The sequence below is a fragment of the Panthera pardus genome, unplaced genomic scaffold (genome assembly GCF_024362965.1).
Source record: "Panthera pardus isolate Hobbes unplaced genomic scaffold, ASM2436296v1 HiC_scaffold_23, whole genome shotgun sequence".
Taxonomy (NCBI): Eukaryota; Metazoa; Chordata; class Mammalia; order Carnivora; family Felidae; genus Panthera; species Panthera pardus.
The window spans coordinates 7,019,711-7,046,726 of record NW_026526799.1 but is presented as its reverse complement, the minus strand read 5'-3'; the positions used below and the strand labels follow the sequence as shown (position 1 = coordinate 7,046,726).

Below are 27,016 nucleotides of genomic sequence, written 5' to 3'. Positions count from 1 at the left end.
CGATCACTAGAAAATTATAGATCTGGTTTTTTTCTTTTCACTGAAATGACATCTTGACCTCACATGGCCAAAATAAAACTCTTTCCCTCTCCTTGTCTTACCTAAGGTACCTGATGCACCGCGGGCCCACTTCAGGCCAAAAATCTTTGGACGCAGCCTTGCTTCCTTTTCCTCACGCCCACACCAAATCCATTAGCTGGTCCCGGTGGCCTTACCTCCAAAACAGACCCCATTCTGACCGCTTCTCCCCATGTCTGCTACTACCCTGCTCTTGCCCGGCCCGCTGTCTTGGCCTCCTGATGGGCCTCCCTGTTCCCCATCACCCCTTCCCTCGAGCATAACCCATGTGCCCACCAGCAGCCAGAGTCATCTTTTTAAACCTTAAACCAGATGATGTCTCTGGTTTTAGTTTTCCTGTTTAGATTCTGCTTCATGGACGGGAATGTAACTCCGTGAACGTAAGGTTTGTGGATTTGGGGGGACCCAGGGTAGAAGAGAGAGCGCGCACGTAAGGAGTACTCAACAACCACTCACTGAACAAAGGCCACTAAGCCAGCATCTGGGTGGGGGGCTGGCCTCTACCTCAGTTCCCCGGGGGCTGCCCCGACCGGCTCCACACTGCTGAGCAGTACTACCCGGATGCTGACTGAGCTGTTTTCCAGAAAGATGCCATGAGAATCGTTGGAGAGCATCACGTAAAGTGGGTTTTTTTTTTTTTAAGTGGTTTTCTAGAATGTTTCCGGAGAAACATTTCCAAACAAGAAGTAGAAAGACTCTGGATTACCAACTAGATGAACAATAATACTCAGGAGTGGATTCCACAGTGTTACCTGGGATTCAAAACACTCGCCAGTGTCTGGTTCGGAAAGGGCACCACAGCAATGTTTCCAAAATGTGACAAAAGAATTTAGGAGGTGGGGGGTGGTTTTTTAAGTAGGTCCTTAACAAATATTTACTGAACGAATCGACGGCTAATGTAATACTAAAACTTATGCCCAGCATGTCATTCATTCTAAGCTTTACAGTGTAAGAAGCAGTGATCTGGAAAGGGGTCCCTAAGGGGTCCTAGCATTCCACACACACCTCTGGTGGCTTCCCCTCGAATTCTTCTGGCCCTGAGTTATGCAAATATTTATTGTCCTATTGTTTTGAAAGCGTTTTTGACAGCTGCTTCAACCCCTCTGTGAAATGAGGCAGGAAACACAAGGGCAGACAAAACAAATGAAATCAGCAGACCAAGTTGGAGGCGGCACAGAGGCCGGGGAAGAGAGGAGAGCTGAGAGCAGGCCAGGAGAGACGGTTCACTCCAGTTACGGACTCTGGGTCCATCACTGGAGATTTACATCTTACTTTCTAGAACGGAGAAGATTCTCTGATCCAAGGTTCCCTGGCCGTCAAGAGGCGGGAGATGCCACGGCCTGAGCGATGGCCCTGTCACCTCCTGCTGCCGTGAGGACAGAGATTAGCAAGCACTAAGCTCCGAGGGCTGGGAGGCACTAGAAGAGCCAGCCAGAAGGGCCCACTCCGCGTGCCGCACGCGCTCTGTGCCTCTCCACCTGACTGTCCCTGAGGTTGCTGGGTACACCTAATCCAGCTGTCACCACCCACTCTCCCTACTCTGCAAACAACAGCTGGTCAGGGCTGGGCCCCATGGCTGCCCATCTGCCACCCGCCCTCCCTGGCCAGAGATTCATGGCTCTCTTTAAAGGCCCTTATCCCTTGGAGCATCTCTCCTTGTCCCCCTGGCTTGCATCTATGGCCCTGTTGGGGATTTTCCATCCTTCCCTCAGAGTCGCCTGCCGGCAGTGGGAGTCTCAGACACGCCACGTGCCCTCCTCTACCCCACGTCCTTCCCCAGGGCCCCTCACCACACGCAGGGACTAGGGAGGGACTTAGCTGCAGACTCTGAAGTCCAATTTGAATTCCGGCTCCAGCTTTGTGACCTTCGGCAACTTGCTCAGTCTCTCTGTGTCTGAGTCCCTCATCTATAAGATGGAGACAACAACAGTAGGCACTTCGGGAAGCTCAGAGGATTAGCCGAGAGGACTCACTAAGTTAACACACAGAAAGAATTTCATCTGGCTGAAGCGCCCAAGAAAATGGCAGCTGTTTTTAGCTCACCTGCATTCCCTCTGGCCTTCCAGAAGGCCCCCTGGGCAGCAGATATCCCCTTTAACTCAAGCAGGGCTATCAGCTCTGTTCGTGTGCGTGCTAATAATGATGGCCAAAGCAACGGCTTTATAACCCTCTTCAGAAAGTGTCCTGACACCCACGGAGGGAACTTAAGAATCTAGAGAAAGACTATAACATGAAAGGTCTGCACAGAGACCCCCATGTTATTCTTTTTTTTTTTTTTTTTTAAGTGTATCTATTTACTTTGAGAGAGACAGAGACTGCGTGAGCAGGGAGGGGTAGAGAGAGAGGGAGAGAGAGAATCCCAAACAGGCTCTGCACTGCCAGCCTGGAGCCCAATGCAGGTCCCAAACCCACGAAATCATAAGATCATGACCTGAGCCGAAATGAAGAGTTGGATGCTCAATCGACTGAGCCACCCAGGCACCCCACCCCCATGTTATTCTTAGTTACTTTCCCATTCTATAAAATGGGAATTATTTTGCCTAATCCTCGTTACTCCAGCAGTAATTATCCAGATTCTCCATAATCGTATGCTACTCACGGTGTGCACTGTATTTGGAACAAGCAGTTTTGATAGTAAAACTTGAGTCGCTGCCCACAAGTGTGGCAGGGCCAGGGGGTGGGCAGAGCCTCAGCCGTGACACCCCTGCCAGGGGGCTGGTCTCGGCTCCCGATTGGGACTCGTGCAGTGCAGGATCCCGCAAACCCAAGAAGAGGTCCAAATGCCGCGGGAGCCAAAGAAATGACAACGTCACTCGATGGCATGAAAAGCAGAGCCGTGGGGGTGAGCCCACGACCTCACTCAAGAGTGAACGGAAGGAGGCTCTGAATTCGGTGCTGTGCGAGATTGCCCTCAGTTCTGTGACACCGAGTCCAGCCACAGCTTTGTTTTTCCTGGAGAAGAAAGACTCCATCTTCCACAGCCTCCCTCTGCACGGCCACCCCCGAGCCAGGCTTCCTGTTGTTCTGTGGCTCACACAACACCAAGCATGCACCTAGAAGGTGCCTGCGGGCTGGGACAAGCCGGCCTGTGCCTCCACAGTGGGGGGAGCCTGAGGTGATGGCTTCCTATTCTCACTTCATCAATAAGAAGCAGCTGGAAGGGAAGCCAGAACCAAGGGTCATCGTCCCCCATGGTCTCTCTAGAAATGGGAAAAGCGAAGCCTTCCCTCTCATGGGCAGAAGGACGTGAAAATGCCCGGTCAACCCTTCCAACCCTCCCTCGCACCCACCACTCCGAGAGGGTGCCTTCTGCCACGTGTGTTGGGCACCGTGTCGGGCGTGCGGTCTCCTCCTTCATCCTCCTGACCCTTACATCAGTATTCTTGTGCATATTTATAGGTGGAGAAACTGAGGCTGAGAAGGGGTGGAGTCAGAATCCTAGACGCCACACTCTCAGCCCTCACTAGACTCCCTCCCTCGGGAGTGCCGGGTGAGTCTGCCCTCCAGCTCTGTCCCTCCCTCACTCTCCCCTACACTCAGGCCATCTGAACACCCACTCCCACCTCGGTCTTTCATGGGGTCCTCACCTCCTTCGCTGTCTGGCCTGGCCGCGCAGGAGAGAAGCTCAGGCATCGGACTTCGAGAGAACTGGACTCACACCCTGACTTTCCCACGCACCGCGTGTGATATTTGGAGCAAGTTAAGTCTCCGGGCCTCGATGGGCTCCTGTGAAAACAGGAGTAATGTTACTTCCCACACGGCGCTGCTGTTTAGAGAGGTGGGATTGCACAGCAGGGCAGTCACGGGTGGAGCCCAGGACAGTCAGTTCTCAACACGAGCTTTGGAACCAGGCCACTCGGGCTCCCATCTCCACTCTCCCACCCAGTGACCAAGGGCCAGGGGCCGAGTGATCCGGAAATGCCTCCTAATCTCTCCTTCCTGGTCTTCCAAGTGCCAACCACAACAGTTTCTGCTTCATGAGGTTGTCGTGAGGATTTAAGGAGTTAATGAACATGTAGTTTAAATACCATGCTGGGCACACAGTGACCCATCAATTGAGTCTAGCTATTGTTGTTGTATTTTCTTCTCAACAAGAACACTCCCCTGGGTGATCTTGGCCCTTCGATCCTGACCTGCAGGCTAGAGCTCTGGTTCTCCAGGCTCATTACACACCCTCCTGTGGATGCCTCACTGGGTGTCCCACAGCCTGCCAACTGTGTCTGGTACTTTCCCTTCCACAACTGCCTCTTCCTGGGTCCCTGGTCTTGGTCGGGCACCGCCCCGTCCCACCTGCCTAACTCATCCTTACCTGTTCTTCCCCCAGCCCCCACGTACAACTGCTCACCCCCTCCCCACCCCTGGGTCACTGCCAGACCTCCAGTGCTCCTGACCACCCCCCACAGGCCACAGGGCACAGAGGCCTGGTCAAGTGTGCCGGGTGGGCCCAGGACCGGGGCCGGATCAAGCACAGAGATGGTCCTCATCTGAGAGGCAGCAACTCAGAGAGAAGCCAAGTTTTCAACCGGCTTTGCCACCCAAAAGGAGCTGTCACGGCCTGAGCGCTGACTCTGGGCCACACGGCGCCGAGCCTCCACCTGACGTTCCAGGGTCAGCCGCCAGATGTACGGAGCTAGTCAGGTGGGAGAAGGCAGGAACCAGGTGGGCAGGAGAAGCCGTGAGAAGCAGGCTGGACGCAGAGGACGGGAGGCCCACCCTGCAGGGTTTCTGCACCTATGAAGGCAGCTCTGTTCCCCGCCTGGGGTGTGACAGGGAGGACCCCAAAGAGCCCTTACACAGATATTTCACTTCCTCTGTCACCTCAACAGCCTGTTCCCCAGCCCTACCTCCCTACCTCCTGACTGCCCTCACCAGGTCAAATCCACTCTGCAGCCGGAGTGGTCAGGAAACACAAATCTGACACATGGTTTCACGATGACACTCCTCAGGGCCAAGTGCAAGCCCTCAGCAGAACCACCCCCTCAGGTGCTCTTGGCCTTGGGGAATTGAAGGTCTGCTGTGCCAGTCCCCAGGCAGGCCAAGCTCTGTGACTCCAGCCTCTGGCGGGGTCCCCTCCTCCTCCCTCTCCCCTCCTCTCCCCTTTCCTCACCAGGCTAACCCCCATCTTCCTTTGGAATTGGGCTCAGGCAGCATCTCTGCCAGAAGCTGGCCCCGTGTGGGTCAGGCACCCAGGGTGTCTGCTCCCAGGCCCCTGGCGCACCCGTCTGTCTCTCAGCTGCTTTCAAGGAATCCCGCAGCCTGTCTCCCTGGGTCTGTTCAGCCCAGCGCCCAGCTCAGCTCTGACACTCAGAAGCAGCTCAAGAAATGTCTGTGGAACAATGAGTAAATACAAGGGGGGCCCTGCAGGTGCAGCCTCCCTCACCACTGTGGGTGCAGAAAGGCGTGGGGCTCACACACACAACGGCCGATGGATGGGCAAAGTGGGGTTACACAAGCCAGCCTGTGGGCCTCCTGATGGCAACATGGCTATTTTACAAATCCTCAAAACTGTAAAAACACCACGTATGCTACATAAAGCGTGTCACTGAGCAGCACCTCATCTCAAAAACGTCCAGTCTGTGGCCTCTGCTGAAGAAGCATCTGGGAGGAACCAGGCCTCAAGTCAGGCTGCTGAGCAGCCACCCCTCAGACCCCTTAAGGAATGGCAAGTTCAGGTTCAGGGTGGTGGCTGCCACTGACCTCTATCTCCCCATGCCCTCTTCCCAAAGCCCCAGGAAAACCAGAGCAGTTAGTGGGCCAGTTGGAGTGAAGCTTTCCTTTTGCCCTTGTCCAAGATGGGGTGCTCCCAGGGCACCCCCAAGTCCATTCTGAAAGGCAGGCTCTGCTTACTATGGGGTGAGATCATCTCTCTTCCCCCAAAGTCTCTCAGCTGCACTTCATAATCCCAATGGACCTTTCTAGACCATGTTGCTCTACCTGTGTTACAGCTGGTGATATTCTTGCTGTTTGCTCTGATCATGCACTCGAAGGACGGGTGGGGTGGGCAGTTCAAGGGTCATGAGGTTTTAGCACCACATCTGGCTTTGCAGGAATAACAGGTTCAGATCATTTGCTTCTTTTAGAGAATTAGCCCTGGACCCAGGGACCCTTTGCCCCATGCCCCCACCCCAGGCTGTGACAGCAGGTGGACTGGCCAAACGCCACCCCCCCCCCTTGTCTGGAGAGAAGCAATCCGATGTGAGCACTGCATGTTGCTAGGGAGCCACTGGCAACAGCTGGCTGCGAAATAAGTCGTGTCCTTGGGAAAGCATGTTCCTGGCTGCTAATTAAATGCTGCTGCAGCCTCTTTCTTCGGGGAGCTATAGAAATGTGCTGAATTAATGTAGGCAGGAGCAGGCAGGGAGCAGCGGGTTTACCATCCTGCTAAGGCCCCTCCTGGCCGTACAGGGAAAAGGCTCAGGGGGCTGCAATGAAATTGCCGAGCCCCCGGGGGCTAGTAAAGAAAATCCTGGCTTCAGACTATGAGGCTCAACTAGCCCACAGAGTGCCTACCTAATACCATCCCGGCTGCTACAGGTGAATTCACTGGCTAAACACTTTTTTTTTTTTTAACTCTTTAAATCCCACTTCTGAGTATATATCCAAAAGAATGGAAAGCAGGATCTCAAAGATATATTTGTATACTCATGGTCACAGAAGCACTATTCACGATAGCCGAGAGCAACACGTACGTGTCCACACGGGGGTGAATGGGTAAACAAAGGGTGGTATACACGTACATGTAATGGAATATTATTCAGCCTTGAAAATGAAGGAAATTCTTTTTAATGTTTATTTATTTTGAGAGAGAGAGCATGAGCAGGGGAGGGGCAGAGAGAGAGGCAGACAAGAGAATCCCAAGCAAGCTCCCCTACTGCCAGTGCAGAGCCTGACGCGAGGCTCAATCCCACAAACTGTGAGATCGTGACCCGAGCCAAAATCAAGAGTCATACACTTAACCAACTGAGCCACCCGGAAGCCCCAAAAATGAAGGAAATTCTGACATAGGCTACAACATGGACAAACCTTGAGGACATTTTGCTAAGTGACATTCACCAGTCACAAAAAGACACCAGGAAAGGGCAAATACCGTATGATTCCACTTACAGGACGTAACTAGTCATACTCATAGAAAGAAAGCACAACGGTGGTTGCCAGGGGCTGGGCGAGGGAGAAATGGGAATTATTGCATAATGGGGACAGAGTTTCAGTTTTGCAAGATGAACCAACTGCAGAGATTGATGGCACAACAATGTGAATATATTTAGCAATACTGAACTGCACGTAAATAAGTACGCTGGTAAATTTGATGGTTTGTGCTTTATAGCCCAACTAAAAATTGAACAAAACTCATTAAAAATGTTAAGTAATACGTGTTCACAGTTAAAGGATTACAGAGATAAAAGAAATAAACTAGAGAGTAAATGTCCACATTCCCTTGCCCCGTCTGCTCTCCAGAAGTAATTATTGTTAATAGCATCTTCAGTGTGTTTTCAAAAGTGTTCTACGACTCCATGACTATGTATATATTTAATATCTACAGTGACCTCAATTTCAGCACAGATTTTTTTTTAGTTTTTTAAAAAAATGTGTTTTCACATTAAATACAGTTGTTCAATTACTACAGCTCAAAGAGCTTTCCAAATCAATATGTATGGACTTGCCTCATTATTTTTCACAGCTGTATCAGCTCCGATTTTATGGACAGAGCTTGTAATTCATTTTGTCTGTCCTCTATCAATGCACATCTAGTAGTTTCCACTTTTTCACAGTGGAAAAGTTACAATGAAATGGCCTTGTGCATATGTCTTGCTCACATATGCAAATATTTTGTCCTAATGCACAGAATTTAACTGGGTTTTCAAAATATGAATATTTACGAAGACACTGCTCTTTTGTCCTTCAAGAAGTTTCAATCAGTTTACTCCCCCAACAGTAGGGGAGAGCACCCTACGCTCTTGACAACATGGCATCATCAAACACTTAACCTTCGCTAATCTGATGGGTGAAAAATAAATGTCACATTTTTTTTATGTAAGTCATAATGGTTTATTGATAGGATGCCACTATCATATATTCTCTTTATAGGTTATTTTGTTTCTTTTCTTGTTTTTAATTCTTTTTTTCTGCTTTAAATTTTTTATTTTTTAAATTTACACCCAAATTAGTTAGCATATAGTGCAATGATTTCAGGAGTAGATTCCTTAATGCCCCTTACCCATTTAGCCCACCCCCCCCCCAACCTCTCCAGTAACCCTCTGTTTGTTCTCCATATTTAAGTCTCTTATGTTTTGTCCTCCTCCCTGTTTTTATATTATTTTTGCTTCCCTTCCCTTATGTTCACCTGTTCTGTGTCTTAAAGTCCTCATATGAGTGAAGCCCTATGATATTTGTCTTTCTCTCATGGACTAATTTTGCTTAGCATAATGCCCTCTAGGTCCATCCACATAGTTGCAAATGGCAATTTCATTCTTTTTGGTTGCCGAGTAATACTTCATTGTATACATATAAATACCACATCTTCTTTATCCATTCATCCCTCGATGGACATTTGGGCTCTTTCCATACTTTGGCTATTGTTGATACTGCTGCTATAAACATTGGGGGGGGGGTGCCTGTACCCCTTCAAAACAGCACACCCGTATCCCTTGGATAAATGCCTAGTAGTGCAATTGCTGGGTTGTAGGGGTAGTTCTATTTTTAGTTCTTTGATAAACCTCCATACTGTTTTCCAGAGTGGCTGCACCAGCTTGCATTCCCACCAACAATGCAAAAGAGATCCTCTTTCTCCACATCCTCGCCAACATCTGTTGTTGCCTGAGTTGTTAATGTTAGCCATTCTTACAGGTATAAGGTGGTATCTCATTGTGGTTTTGATTTGTATTTCCCTGATGATGAGTGATGTGGAGCATCTTTTCATGTGTCGGTTGGCCATCTGGATGTCTTCTTTGGAGAAGTGTCTATTCATGTCTTTTGCCCATGTCTTCACTGGATTATTTATTGTGTGTTGAGTTTGATAAGTTCTTTATACATTTTGGATACTAACCCTTTATCTGATATGTCATTTGCAAATATCTTCTCCCATTCTGTCAGTTGCCTTTTAGTTTTGCTGATTGTTTCCTTCGCTGTGCAGAAGCTTTTTATTTCGATGAGGTCCCAGTAGTTCATTTTTGCTTTTGTTTCCCTTGCCTCCAGAGACGTGTTGAGTAAGAAGTTGCTACGGCCAAGATCAAAGAGGTTTTGCCTGCTTTCTCCTTGAGGATTTTGATGGCTTCCTGTCTTACATTGAGGTCTTTCATCCATTTTGCGTTTATTTTCGTGTATGGTGTAACAAAGTGGCCCAGGTTCATTTTTCTGCATGCCGTTGTCCAGTTTTCCCAGCACCACTTGCTGAAGAGACTGTCTTTATCCCAGTGGATATTCTTTCCTGCTTTGTCAAAGATTAGTTGGCCATACGTTTGTGGGTCCATTTCTGGGTTCTCTATTCTGTTCTGTTGATCTGAGTGTCTGTTTTTGTGCCATAAATGTCACATTTTCATATAGCTGTTGACCACGTGTATGTATTTTTTCTGTGAACACTCTGCTAATAAGATTCTTTGCCCATTTTTAACTGGGGATTGTTCATCTTTTTATATTTTAAAAATGTTTTACACTAAGAAAATCAATCCTTTGGTAAGTGTGTTGTCATTTGTCATGTGATTTTGTTTTGATAATTGTTATGCAAAAGTGTCCACTTGTATATGTTCAATTTGTTTTAATGTTATTTTTGAGAAAGAGAGAGAGCGAGCATGAGCAGGGGAGGGGCAGAGACCGAGATGGAGAGAGAGTATCCCAAGCAGGCTCCATGCTCAGTGTGGAGCCCAGTGTGGGGCTCGATCTCACCAACTGTGAGATCATGACCTGAGCTGAAATCAAGAGTTGGATGCTTACATGAGTCACCCAGGAGCCCTGAAAACCAGTATTTATCTAATGCAATGCTTTTCAGCCTTCCAAAGCTAATCCCCCTATCTGATAAGCAGGAAAATCTCATGTCCCTCCAAGATTTGGGGGAGATGTGTCTCAGTTATGAATCCATCTTCCGCATAACCTCATCAGATAAGATTTTTTTTTAACTTTCTGCAATTTGTAATGTGAAAACTTACACACTTTTTCATTCTCCCAATAAAAATCTCAACTAATTTTTTCAAAATTTCTGTCAAGATTCTAACATGCCCACGACCTCAATTTTATCTGTAACCTACCCTGAGTTGATAATCACTTTTTAGATAAGCTATATTCTTAAAAATTTTAACCAAAATGACATTAAAACATTTCTTTAAAAATAATTGACTGTGGAAGGGGTGCCTGGGTAGTCAGTCGGTTGGGTGTCTGACTCTTGATTTTGGCTCAGGTCACAATCTCATGGTTTGTGAGACCAGGTTCCACATTGGGCTCCACACTAAGCGTGGAACCTGCTTAAGATTCTCTCTCTCCCTCTGCCCGTCTCCCCTATTCACGCTCTCTTCTCTAAAATAAAAATAAAATAAAACAAAATAAACTGACTGTGAAAAACAATCTAAAGGCAATTTATTCTCAATAACATATCCCTCCTTAAGGACAGACTTCAAACCTCATAACACATGTCCTCCCGTCCCCCAAAAAAGCCTTTAAAGATGAGGGAGAAGAAACTGAGTTTGAAAACCACCTTTATTTTACTTCTGGGTTCCCCCATTCAGAATATTTCCATTCCCTCCGTTTTTTAAGTTTTCCTTTTAGCAGAAATATAGACCCCTCTCTGTTCTTTCAACAATTAATTAAAGCGAAGTGACAATCTCCTCTCCTAATCCTGGGAAATTAATACTAAGTTTGGAAGACACACAGTAGTTGAAGACCAGGAGATCTCTCTCTGGTCTCAGGACGATGAATGGGATGCACAGCATGGGGCCTGGGAACTCGGCTTCTGCTGGCAGGGCCAGGCGGCAGTTTTAGGCAGCTGTCCTGTGGATCTGTAAGTGCTCCCTGGGGGGGGACAGAACTGTAAGTGCTCCCTGGGGGGCACGGAACTCCATCATCAGAGTTAATAAAGCAGGACACAGAGAAGCCCGGGCTCCCACCGCACAACCCACCCCTCGGCTCCTTCCTCCCACCTCCGCATTCAGACACTGGTTATCTGGAAGCTTCCCCGATGGCACGACGACACCCCTCATTTTACGGGATCTCTCGCACACCGCAGATTTTACACGGCAACCTCATGTCTACAAGCTTGTCGGCTCCATTGTTCCAGTAACATTTTGCTCACTTTGAGTCTCCGTGTCACGTTTTGGTAATTCTTGCAATATTTCAAACTTTTCCATTGTTGTTATATTTGTTGTGGCAATCTGCGATGAGTGATCTTTGATGTTACATAATTGTTTTGTCGTGTGTTCTGACTGCTCCATCAACCAGTTGTCCCCCTCTTTCTCACTCTCCCTGATCCCTGAAACACAACAATATTGAAATGAGGCCAATTAGTAACCCTACAGTGGCCTCTAAGTGTCTGTGTGAAAGGAAGAGTCACACATCTCTCACTTGAAATCAGAAGCTGGAAATGATTAACCTCAGTGAGGAAGGCATATTGAAAGCTGAGAGAAGCCAAAAGCTAGGCCTCTTGCCCCAAACAGTTAGGCAAGTTGTGAATGTAAAGGAAAAATTCTTGAAGGACATTAAAAGTGCTACTCCAGTGAACACACACATAAGAGAAACAGCCTCACTGCTGACAAGGAGAAAGTCTTCGTGGCCGGCAGAGAAGATCCAACCGGCCACAACCTTCCCTGGGGGCAAAGTCTAATCCAGAGCAAGGCCCTCACTCTCTTCACTTCCGTGAAGGCTGAGAGAGGTAGGGAAGCCACAGAAGACAGGTTGGAAGCTAGCAGAGGTTGGTCCGTGAGGCTTAAGGGAAGACAAGACACCTTCTCCATAACATGAAACTACAAGGCGAAGCAGCGAGTGCTGACGTAGAAGCTCCAGCAAGTTCTCCAGAAGCTCCAGCTGCGATCGTTAATGAAGGTGGCTCCACCAAACAACAGATTTTCAGTGTGGATGCAACGGCCTTATATCAGAAGAAGATGCCATCTAGGACTTTCTTAGCTGGAGAGAAGTCAATGTCTGGCTTCAAAGGACAGGTTGACTCTGTTGGTAGGGGCTAATGCAGCTGCTGGCTTCAAGTGGAAGCCTGTGCTCATGTGCCACTCTGAAAATCCTAGGGCCTTTAAGAATTATGCTCAACCTACTCTGCCTGTGCTCTGTCAGTGATGTAACAAAGTCCGGACAGTACTTGTGTTTACAACACGGTACACGAAATACTGCAAACCCAAACACTGTTGAGACCTACTGCTCAGAAAAAAAAATGATTCCTTTCAAAATATTGCTGCTCGTTGACAATGCATCTGGTCACCCAAGAATTCTGATGGAGATGTATGAGACTGATGTTGTTTACACACCTACTGACACAGCATCCATTCTGCAGCCCACGCATCTAGACATAATTTCAACTTTCAGGTCTTATTATTTAAGAAATACATTTTGTAAGGCTATAGCTGCCACAGATAGGGATTCCTCTGACGGATCTGGGCAAGTAAATTGAAAACCTTCTGGAAAGGCTTCACCATTCTGGACGCCAATAAGAACATTCATGATTCATGAGAAGAGGTCAGAATACCAACATGAACAGGAGTTTGGAAGAAATTGATCCCAACCCTCCTGGATGACTTTGAGGGGTTCAAGACTTCAGGAGAGGAAGTCACTGCAGATGTGGTGGAAACAGCAAGAGAACAGGAAGCGGAGCCTGAAAATGGGATTGAATTGATGAAATCTCATGATCAAACTGTAACAGAAATGAAGAGTTGCTTCTTGGGAAGAGCACAGAAAGCGGTTCCCTGAGACAGTGCCTCCTACTGGCGGAGGAGATTGTTGAAATGACAACAAAGGATTTGGAATATTACCTACACTCAGCTGACAGCGCAGCGGCGGGTTTTGAGAAGACTCCAATTTTGAAAGAAGCTCTGCTGTGGGATAAAGTCATCAAATGGCATCACCAGCTACAGAGAAATCGGTTGCGATAGAAGAGTCCATTGATGTAGCAAACTTCTCCGTTGTCTTATTTTGAGAAATTGCCACAGCCACCCCAACCTTCAGCGGCCACCAGTCAGCACCGTCGACATTGAGGCAAGACCCTCCACCAGCAAAAAGATTACAGCTCACTGAAAGCTCAGGTGGCAGCATTTTTTAGCGACATTTTTAAAATTAAGGTATGTGCATTGTTTTTTTTAGACATAATGCTGCTGCACACTTAACAGACTATTGCATGGTGTAAATAGAGCTTTTATACACACAGGGAAACAAAAACATTCATTTGACTTGCTTTATTGTGATATCCATTTTACGGCAGTGCTGGGGAACCAAACTGGCACTATCTCTGAGGTACGGCTGTATTCAGAAACATTTTCAGACCAGAAACGGTTGGGGCTATGACACGAATTCTTATATTCCTAGTTCCTGGCACTTAGTAGGTCCTCAAAACATTTTTAATACATAAATGAACAAATAAGTCAACCAACATACTAGTGTTAAGAGGGAGAAATATGTGGATTTTCAACCTTAATAAAAAATATCCTTATTGGTCATCCCCCTCTAAGGGAGGGAGTGGATACAGAGGCGCTGAATCGTAAGAATTCCCTGTGAATGTTATTGGTAATCAGTGAAACCCCAGTTTAGATCTCTATAAATCCAGGATTTAAGTGAATTCTGACACAGGCTGGATTAGTTTTACCTGCTATTAACTAGTAATGATGGGCAAATCACTTAGCGTCTCAGAGATTAGTTTCCTTATTTATAAAACGAGGGTAATATGGCCTTTTTCAAATATAAGGTGTCATATTGCAAAACACGCCATTATTCATGTGTGTTCATCAGATATTGTTACATAACAAATTGCCCCCCAAACTCAGCAGCTTAAAACCACATTTATCTCACAGGCTTTCTGAGAGTCAAAAATCTGGAAGTGGCTTGGCTGGGTGGTTCTTGCTCAGGGTTTCTCATGAGGCTGCAGTCATCCGCAGGCTTGACTGAGGCCGGAGGACCCGTTTCCAAGATATCTCTCTCACATGGCTATTAGCAAGAAGCCAAGCGGGTCCCTCCAGAAGGCTGTCCGAATGTCCTCACGACAGGACAGCTGGTCTCCCCCAGAGTGAGTGGTTGAAGCGGGGGGGGGCGGGTAGAGTGGATGTAGAAGCCTGGCCCCAAGATGCCATTTATAAACCGAGGCTTGAAAGTGACACACTCACACTTCTGCTAAACCGAGGCTTGAAAGTGACACACTCACACTTCTGCTTGTGTCGTTTTGGTCACACAGACCAACCCAGATACAATGTGGGAGGGAACTACCCAAAAGCATGAATCGAGGAGGCGGGATCACTGCAGGACATCCTGGAAGCGGGCTACCAACCATGCGGCACTAACAAAGGAACCTAGATAATCGTACCATGACGACGCTTAGTACTTAGGACATTTTGTACTGTATTAACCGTACCTTTTATTTTCTGATGCTTTGACCTATTAGGACCTCACTGACCTTACAGGGACTGCCCCTCCCAGGGTCAGCTAACTCCTAGAGACAGCAAACAACTCCCTGGGAGTGTGCCTTTACACGCACACCAACCAATCCGGAGCCAATGCCCCAACCACCTCCTATACGGTGCTCTCACACTCTGGGCCACTGTCCAGCTGCCCTAATCACCTCAGAGCCAGGTATCAGACAATTAGGGGCAGCCCCTATGTCGCAGAGCTCACCGAAATTATTCAGATTAGCCAATCCCAAGCCTTCTCAGCCTGCCTTGCCTGTTGTAGAAACCACAATAAAGGCTCTCACCTACATTTTCCCCTGGCTCCTCGACCTCCCGATTGACCCAGCTGCCTCCCCATGGGGCCTGATATGCCCTGCCCCGTTTCTAGAGACGTGTAGGTAAAACAGACTTCTTCCTTCATGACAGTCATTTCCATCTCTGTGTGTCTTACCGTATCGAGTTAAAACAAACCCTACTAGTACCCTTAAAACATACACATATTCAAAGAGCATTTTAGGCCTTTTTTTTTTTTTTTTTTTTTGGATTTAGAGGTATTAGGGGGACACTGAAGAACATCCAGTGTCATTAGTATTTCTCATTCAACTTAGGCTCTAGTTTTCATTTTCTTCCTATTTTGAATCACGTGCCCCTGGAAGTGAATCGGCTTCTGTTCAGAGTCAGCAGGAAGTTTGTGACCAGTTCACACCTTAATGATTAGTCCTGCGCTTTGCATGAATTGGTCACACAAGGCCTCTCGTTGCATTACAACTTCTTCCATTTATTCCGAGGCCTGTGACAGTCTCCCCTTCCTTCACTTGCCTTGTTGGTTGTGTGACAGGCGGTCCTTTTCCACGAAACTCAGTATGCCAGTAAAACTTCGTTTGCCAGCGGTTATCTTTCTCTCTTAGTTCCAAAAAGCACTCGGTGGCTGCTCTGCAAAAAAACGTGGCCTCACGTTCATTCCTTCAGTGGCAAAGCTTTGCTTTGCTGATACCAAAATTAACCACGCTGCTCGGCTTCCGCACCTTTCTGTATATAAAATAACCTTTCAACACCAAATCCTAGGATACTCTTTTTGAAGACACTTCAAAGAGCATGGACATTTAACACGTGTGGTATCCCCAATGCACATTACTCAACAGCAATGAGGACAACGTGAAGAGCATGCTCAGTGTGAACCCGCACAGGCGACGACAGCGGTGACGTTGTGGTTGCCGACTGACACTGACGAGATCCCCATATTGGATACACTCCAATTTTAAAAATGCATCTCAGAATCGATGAAATGAAGGAATACCTTCCAATATAAGGTGCTTACCTAGCTCCTGACCCCAGAGTGAGCACTTAGTAAACGTTCATGATCAACGACAACAAACTGTCAGCAAACAAGGCTCCTTCGAATCCAGTGTATTTGGCCGCAAAGAGGGTTAGGGATGTTCTGGTCTTCTCAGAACAGAGACTGTGGTGGCAGAATGGCACCCCCTCAAAAGCCACCGGTGTCCTGTGTAGGGGCTGGGCCTAGAGAAGGGGCGAGCTTGTGTTTCTGGATCAGCAAGGAACAAAGAGGCACCACCAGGGCTGGGTGCGGTCTCTGTGACATTGAGGCGGGGGGAGCCTCCCCCACAGGCCAGGAAATCTAGGGAGAGAATGGAAGCTAGGATTTATTGGCTACTTCCTGTATGAAGAGCTTCAACTAATACTCATTTACTGCTCACATCAGCCCTGCCGAGCAGACGTTACCCCGTTTTACAGAGAAACTGAAACTCGGTAAAATTCTTATTATCAAGCAAGCCCAAGGATACAGAGCTAGCAGGTGACAGGGACAGGCCCTACTCATAAGCCTGACCTGTTCCCATAGTTCTGTCAGGACAACGTGGGTAAAGAATGAGTCCTACTATGCATCTCTCTATCCTCCCATGTTATTTCTGCCTCTGGTAATCAAATGTTGTATGATGGAGAGAGTCTTCAGAATTTTTCCTTTCTTTGCTTTCTTTTTTTTCTTTTTTTAAACAACAGAGGGTTATAGCTATAAAGGGTATACACTGAGCAGATTGATGTTGTAAACAAAATTGCCCTCTGGAACATCAAAATCATTTAATATGCTCAATTCCTTTCGAAGCACGTATTGCAGAGAACCGTTATGCTGATTACCAATAATTATAATCCATTCATTAAGAAAAGTCTCCAAGGGTTTCTACAAAGGAACACTTCATGGCTGAGATGCAGTTACTCTGTGTACTTGAAAAATAATGAAGCTACCGTTCTTTTAAAAATTATCTAATTTAGGCTTTTCACTGATTTAATACTGTGCTTCTCTACAAGGACTCTGAATGAAAGAGACTAAATTTAAATGGAGCCTTTCTCTCAAAGGCCCAGAACGGCTTGGCCCTGATCATTGACACATCAGCCCCTGCAGAATAGGGATGAGAAGAGAGTTCCAGGCAAGAATTTAGATCTGAAAGATAAATCCCCTGAAGTCTCTGCTTTTCTTAAACATTTTTGGTTCCAAAGAGCTTGATTCTCCAAAGATTCTTGAAGTTCACTGGATATCTATAGAAAGAAGGCACTAGAATTTACTGAGAGGAGCCTAAAATCCTTTAGAAACAAAGTTAATATAAACACACAGGGGTTGTGAACTTCATATGGCTCAAGTGCTCAATGAGCTCAGTGCTTTATCGCTCATTTTAGTTACATCCTTTTAGCTATAAGAAACACCCAGGCCAGTACAGGTATGGCTGAAGGGGGCTATCAGAGAGCCAGGAATCTTACTGAAATCAGAGAACAGGAGTCATAACTGGGCCTTTTCAAACCCAACCTAATAAGATACCCAGCCAGCAGGAATTTCCTGACTCTTTCCACAGAGGACCTGCCTTTCTCTTTGCATCTATTAATTTGCTTTCAATTATAAGAAACAACAACAACAACAACAACAAATCAATTCAAAGTGGCTTAAACAGTATGGAAGCTTATTGTCTCCCAGAACCGGAAACCCAGATGTAGGATGGGTTATACGGTTGAGTGATCCAGCCAACCAACTACGTTATCTACGATCCGGGTTCTTTCCTCTCTACTCTGCCATCCAGTTCAGCTCCCTCCTCAAGGAATTTTTTTTTTTTAATTTGTTTTTACCATTTGTTTATTTTTGAGAGAGAGAGAGAGAGAGAGAGAGAGAGCGAGCATGAGCAGGGGAGGGGCAGAGACAAAGGGAGATACAGAATCCAAAGCAGGCTCCAGGCTCCGAGCTGTCAGCACAGAGCCCCATGTGGGGCTTGAACTCACAGGCCACAAGATCATGACCTCAGCCGAAGTGGGACACTTAACCGACTGAACGTCCCAGGCACCCCTGGCTGATTCTTTTTGAATAGGATCATTGGGTGGTGGGTTGTGGAACTGTGGGCCACATGGTTCCTCACAGACATTTTCAAAAGAGAAATGTTTCCCCCACAGTTCCAGAAACCTCTACCTTACAGTATCATTGACCTGACAGAAGTCACACGACATTCGTAAACTAACCCCTTCTGCCAGCTGGTCTTGACCTAGTTCTAGTCACTAACATGGAGTAAGGGATCACCACGGTTGGTAAGGCAAAGTCAGATATGTGGGCGCTATGGGGAGGGGGGGGGGCTGGAAAAAAGGAAAACTGGAAATAGTTCCTAAGTTATTACCTGCAGTAAATGGGTAAACGCTGAAGCCATCTGGAAACTCTGGGAGGAAAACAATGGGTTAGAGGTGGGGAGTGAGACTCAAGAGCCCAGTTTTGGAGATGCTGGTTTTGAAATGCCTATTAGATATTCAAATGAAGATGCCAGGTAAGCCATGGGATATATGAATTTGGAGGTCCAGGAAGGCATCAGGGCTGGGGTTATAATTTTGCGAATCATCAGCATATAGCTAGAATATAAAACCAGGGAAATGGACAAAATCAATTAAAGAAATGGTATACAGAGGAAATGAGGAGAGAATCCAAGGCCAAGGGCTGGGGCACTCTAGCATCTAAAGGTAGAGCCGAGAAGCCAGCAAAGGGGACCAACAAGCAACCATCAGCAAGGCAGGAAGAAAACCAGAAACTCGTACTGTCCCGGAAACCAAGAAAAGCAAGTGCTTCCTGACAGAGAAAGAAATGAATTATGCCCGATGTCGGGCTGCTGAGCACAAAAGGGATGAGAGGTGTGTGAACGGGCAACATGGAGTCCCTGGTGGCTGGGACAAGTACCGTGTCAGTGGAGGGGGGACTAAAACCCATCTGGAGTGGGCTGAGGAAAAATAGGACGTGGTGGGGTGAAAACATTTAATTTAAACAACTCTTTTGAGAAGTTTTTCTGTGAAGGGTAACAGAGAGGTGGGCAGTAACTGAAGGGGGAGAAGAGGCCAAAGCAGGAGGTTTTAAAGAAAAAAGATCTGCGGCCCCTGGGTGGCTCAGTAGGTTGATAGTCTGACTTCGGCTCAGGTCATGATCTCACGGTCCGTGAGTTCGAGTCCCACATTGGACTCTGTGCTGACAGCTCAGAGCCTGAAACCTGCTTCAGATCCTGTGTCTCCCTCTCTCTCCCTCTCTCTCCCTCCCTATGCCCCTCCCTTTCTTGCACTCTGTCTCTCTCTCTCTCTCTCTCAAAAATAAATATACATTAAAAAAAAAAAAAAAAAGATAAAGAAGATTTTAAGGGTGCCTGGCTGGCTCAGTCAGTAGATCATGCAACTCTTGATCTCAGTGCTGTGCGTTCAAGCCCCTTGTCGGGTGGAGAGATTACTTAAAAATAAAATCTTTAAAAAAAGATAAAAGAAAAAAAGAACTTCCTAGAGTGTATCTAATGTGCTAGTAGAAATGACCTATCAAGAGGAAGATACAGTAAAGAATAATTGCAGGAGTGAAGAAGTTGAGAAGTCTAGAAGAGACAGGATTCAGTGAGCACAGAGAGGAGTTGGCCTTTTAGGGAAGCAAGGGTTCTGGGCTCCGGAGGAAAAGCAGGCAAGGAACATAGACACAAGTCATGGGGTTGACATGGTGAAAGAAAGATAAGGCAATTCCCCCACGTGATTGTTTCCGCTTCCGTCTGGAAGCGGGTGGCAAGGTGATCAGGGAGAAAAGGAAGGTGGGCTTTGGAAGAGGAATGGTGTCAAACGGCAATTTCAGCGAGTGGGAGAGTAAGCAGAGCAGGAAAGCGTATGAGAATTGCTTGGGGAGTTAGACGAGATGGAAGATAGAAGATATGACCAGGAGAATGGAGGAGTAAGGCGACAGGAAGTACACATTAAGCTTCAGAAAGGCTAGGACACCGCCCAGGGTCACAGACCTAATGGGCAGAAGGGCGGGGATTCCCACTGCGGCCCGAGTGACTCCACGCTCCCCAGTCCCTCAGGTACAGTGCAAGCAACCTGGCACAGAAGAAAGCTGCAGGTGAAGGGCTTCAACCACGGAAGGTTGGTTGAGTCCCCACAAACGTGTGACTGCTTTGGGATCCTGATTTTGTCATGACCTACGAAGAATCTAGGAGAATGCCTCAGTATTTCATCCTTCCAGAAGCCCAGTGAGGTCATTCAAACCCTCCTCTTCTCCTCCGGATTACCACCACTGGCTTGTCGGCCCGCCTCCAAATCATCTTCCAGACTGCTAAAGACAGTCTTTGTGAAATCTGGATCACGTCTTCCACCGCACAAACCCTAACACCACACACAAGACTTCTCTTCATGATTCGGTCACACTCCCCTGGCCTCCCCTCAGCCTGTGCCGCAGCCATGTTCGTTACCATTCCACGGCCCTGACAACCCTGTTCACGCTTCCGCGCCTTTGTGCGTGCTGGCTCTCTCCTCGAAACGTCCCCTGCCCTGGTCCACACAACAGACTCCCGTTTGTCCGGCTCCAGTGTCCCTTCCCCAGTATGGCTCTCCTCCTCCACCTCTCCTTCATCCTTCTCCCCTGTTCCCAGAGAACCACTACTGGGGCTTCTGCCATTCTGCATTATAATTCTCTTTATTGGTCTATCTGTCTCATCCGCCAGATCTCAGCACGGCATCTACCCGACCCATGGCTGGCGCTCAAATCCTGTGCTGCACGCTGAATGAGAATGAATGCAGCCGTTCGATACTGAGGATGAGGAAATTAGCTGAACTGTTTGTGGTGGGACTCTGTATCTCCTATCACATTGGTTATGTTCCCAAGGGAGGTCGATCTGGATGGCGGAGGGATACGGAATCCATCTGTTCGCATCCGTGACTCCACAACCTGCTCTGAAATCCAACATTTCAAGCTGCTGTCAAAGTCAGGTGCTACCAAACAAGCTGACTTCATAAGCGGGGGATACGCTGTGCGGATGAGACAGAAGCAGCCTCACGAGCCCGCCGGAGGACACCGGCTGAGACCGCACAGGAGGAGGCTGGCTGGGGGCCAGCAGGTGTTCGGAGGAGCTGTGACAGCCGGGCCATCCAGGAGCAGTCAGTCTGATCTCTTTAGGGACACGTGGAGCCTGCCAGCTCTCACGACCCAACTGCCGTGCGTGCCACACAGTGTCTGTATCCGCTACAGCCCCAGAGAACGGATCACTCTTCCACCTGCATGACACAGACCGTGCAGATGGGAGCGTGCTTCCACATGACAATGTGCATTTATGCCCGGCCCCTCCAGCTGTAACGACTACCAGGACAAAACCCCAGGGAAGACGACAATCCTGACAGATAACGGTCTTCCGTGCTGGCACATACCACTCCGCTCTCCCCAGGGCAGCTGCTGGAGCCATGGCCTCCAGTCCCTTTCACAGTCCCTCCTGGAACCACAAATGTAAAAAGTATTCGGTGAGACCGGGACAGAAGGCAGTCAGCAAACAGGATATATTTAAGTAAGAAAATACCAAGGCTTTATTTGTGTTTTCTTTATATAAAGATAGCCCTGCTGTCGGCTACATGGAAAGATGGACACAGTTCCCGTGAGCAAAGATGTACCCACTTCAGACCGCATACCATAACGCCAAAGAATGGACATGAAGGGGGGAAAGGTGTAATGCTGTCATCTTCAAATAGCAATAAAATGCAAAAAAGAACAAAAACTAACCGGACTTAATTAATGCTGGGCATTCCCACAGGGAAAGGACCAGAGGACTTGCAATCAATCAGTAGTTGGATACGATAAAAGTTCCATTTGGCTGGGCCACCCTCGCTCCTCTCTCCGGCTCTCCCCAACTGAGGTATAACCATCTGGAACCAACAAAGCCGGTAGGCAGGAGCTTTTGCTTCAGAGTCCACTGAGACAAGAAGGGGGCAACGTTTCGGAAGACCAGGTAACGGGGCTCTGGTGAGGCACCTACGTGCAGCAGTGTCGCATGTGGAAGTTGACAACGTACTCGGCATTAGTCCTCTGCACGGAAATAGCAAAAGGCTCAAAAGGGTGAAAGGTGAATGCAACAAGGCGCCGCACTGTGTGGTTGATGGGGCGGCCCAGTAAGCCTGCCTGGATCTCAAACTTGAGCAGACCAGAGTCCCGGGCATAGAACCTAAACAGAACAAGGAGAGAAAGAGAGGATGGTACAGAGATATTCACCACCACTTTGCAATCCGCTCAGCACGGGAACGCGGCAACTCTAACTCAATCTTACTCACGGGATCTCCTCTTACATCAGCCTCAGGGTATCAGAATTGCGAAACCACCTTTGTCTGAGCTGCTCGTTTTGTCTGAGCTGCTCGTTGTATGCGCGGGGTCACTGTGAATTTTACTGTGCTGTCCTGAGTCACTGGCTCCTTTCTCTTTCCCAAGATAACCCTTAGTTACAGCCTTAACTCCAGCCTCCTCTTTTCCAGACACGCTGCCCCAAGAGTATCTAGACCAGAGCTAGAAATGAAATGCAAGCCACGTGTACACTTTTAAATTTCCAAGTAGTCACATTTAAAAAAGGTAAAAAGAGAAAGGTGAAATTAATTTTAATAAAATATTCTGTTTAACCCAATATTGGCATCCAAAATACTATCATTTCAACCTATAATTCATGTAAAAAAATATTAATGAGCTATTTCATTCTTTTTTTTTGTATTAAGTCTTTGAAATCTGATGTGTGACACCTGAGCACATGTCAACTTGGACTAGTCACATCTTAAATGCTTAACAGCCACATGCAGCTAGTGGCTCCGATATAGGACAGTGTAGATCTAGACCCATATTTGAGTTGTTAAGAACAAACTCTTTTGAAAGGTTCTTCTTTTTCACACCCAAAAACAAAATACTAACTAGTCTGACATTTTTCATCGAATAATTCCATTCATCCCCATACTTAAATACATTTTCCCATATGCAAAGTAAGTGTCCTCTGGAATCAGGAACTAGAGATGTTCAGGGGGGTTGGGGCTGAATTAGGGTAAGTTCCAGAAAAATGAGAGCTCTGAAATAGAGAGCTCTGTAATTTCCCTTTTGGAAAACAAACATATGTACCCATAAAGATACTCATAATCCCATTTCCAAGAATTTCTATCCTCAGAATTTAATCCAAATGAAGTTAATAGTGATGTGAATAAAGACGGCTACTCTATCAAAGCTCTAATGTAAAAATGCAGACCAAGAATAAAGGCTCAGCAACAGGGGAAGAGTTAAATCAACTGCGGTGCATCTAACTGAGGGAACAATATGCTGTCATCAGGACTGCTATTCGGAGGACTATGTAACAACACAGAAAAACATTTATAAAATACAAGCCGACTACAAAGTATTACGTTAACCAGGATGACAACTTGGCACGTGCAAACCTGCAGAACGACAAAGACGAGACTGGAATACACAATACCGGTGTTCAAGTCACAGCATTTCCTCTTCCAGTGCCTCTAATATCCTTACATTTCTCATTTTAAATTAAAAATAAGTGAAAAAACCCTGGAGTCAGGGGCAATAGCCATTTCCAAATTTGTCACTTAGGTTAATCTTTTCAAATCAGAGGCAGGTCAGAAAGGAGGGGAGTGTATCTCACACTAGTTGACAATATCAAATGAGGCCCACGATATGCTTTTATGCGTGAAAACCACATTCACCTCACCCACATAGTCCCCAACACACAAAGGGCCTGTAAGCAAAGCCAGTTGTCTGAGCTTCTAAATCTAATTACCAGTTTACAGGAAATATGAGAGACTGAGAAAAATAGTAAATACTACTCCAGGGATGCGGTGAGCAAACTTCAGAATGTGGGAAACACTACAGGACAAGCAACATGGTTTCTTCAACAATTTCACTGCAAGGAAAAGAGGAAGGAAGCGGAACATATAGAATAAAACGGACTTAAGGGAGAAGCGACCAAATACAATGTATGAACCCTGTTTAGATCCTGATGGGAACACGTGGAACCATAAAAGAATATTTACAAGACAACAGGGAAATGTGAAAACTAGGTATTGGGTGGTCTTAATAAATTTTTGATAATTTTCTTAAGACAGAATAATGGTACTGAGGTTGTATTTTTGTAAGTCTTTCTCTTTTAGACATTACTAAAATATATATGAGCAAAATGCTATGAAATCTGGGATTTGCTTCATCATATCAAGAGTGGCATTTGGGGCGAGGGGGAGTGGTGGTGGTGGAAAGACAAAGCAACACTGACCATGGGATGGGATGGCAACTGTTAAGACTGGGTGGTGGGCAAAAAAAAAAAAAAAAAAAAAAAAAGACTGGGTGGTGGGTGCATGCAGGTTCATTACACTCTTCCGCTTTTATGTTTAAAACGTTCTGCAATTAAAAAAAAAAGGTTAACTGTTTTTTGGAAACTGACTGAAATTTCCCAAAGGAAACGCCATGAATGGTGATTAATCGTACAGCATATGTTACACAGGCCTCTTTAATACACAATGAAGCCGGACTGTGAAATACCAGCTACCACTGTTTCTATGTTTCTACGTGAAAAAGAGCTTCCACTCTCCAGCCCAGGGTTCCAGAACATACCTCCCCCGAAATAACCTCACGGGTGGCGGTGGTGCCCAATCCTCTCCCTAGTACCCAATACATCACACAGAACAACACAAGCTCCCAACGGAGGGGGGGGGGGGGGGGGGGTGTTCTGTGAAGAGGACATTTGTGAGGGAGGGACTGCCTGTAAGAGGTCAGTCTCAAGTTTCTAGCAACAATACAGTATCAACATTCCAGAATTTCTTCAAGTGAGGAAGCCGGAGTTTCTCCAAAACCTGCCTGTTCCCCAAACTATCTCTGCTGGCTTTTCTACTAGATAACATGGGAGATAAAATGATTTGAGTGAAATAAATTTAGAAAGTCTCAACCTACTGCTATTATGAAATGGCATGTGGTTTTATACCCTGGATACCTTCAAAAGGGAACAAAAACTCATCTGAATTGGATGTTTTCAGGAGAAGCAAAGGGCAGAACTACTGAGACTAGTACATACATGATCAAAAGCACTCACCACATTACAGAAACAGCCTGTCCCTCCAACTGAAGCCATGAGTACAAGCGGACACAGTCACAGTGAAATGATGTCCAAGAAGAAGAGAGAGGGGGCGGGCCACCCGTAGCCCTGAGGCTACAGTGATGGTGTACCTGATAGGGTGATCTCCACAAGTCTTGGGTCGCTCCATGACGGACACCCACTTGTCGTCGTAGCTGAAGAGAGACAAATCAAGGTAGGGGCTACCGCTGTAAGACTGGGCACTGATGGGGAGCTGCCCCAGCAGCCGGCGTACTGCCTCCGTGTGCCCTCCGTACTTGGCGTTTACGATAGTGTCTTTAAACCTGAAATAAAGCACCAGTGAGGAAGGCTGTGTTAGTGGACACACCAAGCTGCCTTGGATTTTAAGCTGATAAAACATGTCTAAAAACAACTCATTCTGTACACAGAAATCTAGGTAATGCAGGAAGTCAGAGCTCTCACACATCCCCAGTCGGCCGGGCTACAAATATTCTCAGAAACAGAAAAAAATTCGCAATAGGAACATTAAATTACATTAGAAGAGTTAACAAAGACTTTCCAAACAAGTTTAAAAGGAGTGTGACTACTCTGTGACAGCACTTCCATTCAATTCTACTTCCCCCAGATAATAGCCTAGGTTTGCATCAAGAGTTCTAGAGAGCAAAGAACCCTGTAGAACAGAGCGGCCTCTCTGTGACTCTCCTTGGGATCAGTTATAAGCCAACCTTCCATCAAAACTCTGGGGGGGGCCAGGTGGCTCAGTCAGTTAAGCAGCCGACTTCGGCTCAGGTCATGATCTCTCGGTCTGTGAGTTCGAGCCCCATGTCGAGCTCTGTGCTGACAGCTCGGAGCCTGGAGCCTGCTTCCCATTCCGTGTCTCCCTCTCTCTCTGCCCCTGCCCTGCTTGCTCTCTGTCTCTCTCTCTCAAAAATAATAAACATTAAAGCAAAACAAAAAAAACCTTGGACGAACTACTCGTTCTGTGTTCAAAGTTTACAAGCTAGCTACCTGTGCTCCTGCAGAAACACCAGCGTCTGAAGAACTGTAACGCGGACAGTCGCACATCTCACTTATTTTTAATAACAACAACCATGGGGCAATTTCTCACACTTGTAATGAATACCAAATTTAATACCCTTTGACCAAGCATTTCTCTTCTTGTGGAGATTTACCCTAAGGAAGCAATCCCATACTTAGAAAAATCTCTCTGCCCCTTTAATAAAGCATTGCTGATGATAGCAATAAATTGACAGAAAATTAAGAACCTAATGGAAAACCGTAATTTTCAAAGACTGCATAGTAACAGTGGAAACATTTATCATAATGGTAAGTAAAAGAAACAGGCAACGCTCTGTCTACACAGTATGATTAAAAAAAAAAAAAAAACAGAGAAAAAAATTAGTCCTAAAAATCAGACTGGTGGTGGGGGTGCCTGGGTGGCTCAGTCGGTTGAGTATCCGACTTCGGCTCAGGTCATGATCTCGTGGGTCGAGCCCCGTGTCAGGCTCTGTGCTGACAGCTCAGAGCCTGGAGCCTGCTTCGGATTTTGTGTCTCCCTCTCTGTCTGCCCTTCTCCCACTCACCTTCTGTCTCTCTATCGAAAATAAACATTAAAAAAAAATCAGACTGGTAGAAATATGTCAAAATAATTGTGCCTGTGTAATCACATTTTGTTTTTATTCTTTTTCACTTTCCTACAGTTTCTTAGAAAGAATGTCAACCATCAGTATGTATTTCTTTAATCTCTACATCAAAGTATATCATATGGTTTAAAATGCAAAGGGAAAATAATTTAGTCCAGGGACAAAATATGACATCTCATCCCTGAAATTAATGGCATGAAAACCAAATAAAACAAATTTAAAAACTTAAACGTTCCTGACTTTGAGGAGACCAGAAAGACTGATGAGATGGGTTCTGTATTTTGTCTTCACCATTAACCTGTGATTCTAGATGCACATTAACACCTCGTTTATGAGCCTA

The 27,016-nt window shown here is 46.6% G+C and overlaps 1 protein-coding gene across 4 annotated transcripts in view; it reads right to left on the bottom strand.

Moving 5' to 3' along the window:
* Positions 1-27,016, bottom strand: part of DET1 (DET1 partner of COP1 E3 ubiquitin ligase) — a 57,105-nt gene that overhangs the window by 12,739 nt on the left and 17,350 nt on the right. Inside the window, exons 4-5 of one of the 4 annotated variants that reach the window (XM_019460202.2) lie at positions 25,165-25,356; positions 10,744-11,530 (exon numbers count right to left, since the gene is read on the bottom strand). In XM_019460202.2, the coding sequence (XP_019315747.1) occupies positions 11,515-11,530; positions 25,165-25,356 (208 nt within the window). In that variant the 3' untranslated portion in view covers positions 10,744-11,514. Of the gene's footprint in view, positions 1-10,743; positions 11,531-15,179; positions 15,588-21,475; positions 22,136-25,164; positions 25,357-27,016 lie in introns of those variants that run through there. The other 3 variants (XM_019460203.2, XM_019460199.2, XM_019460201.2) reach the window with 3 other exon arrangements.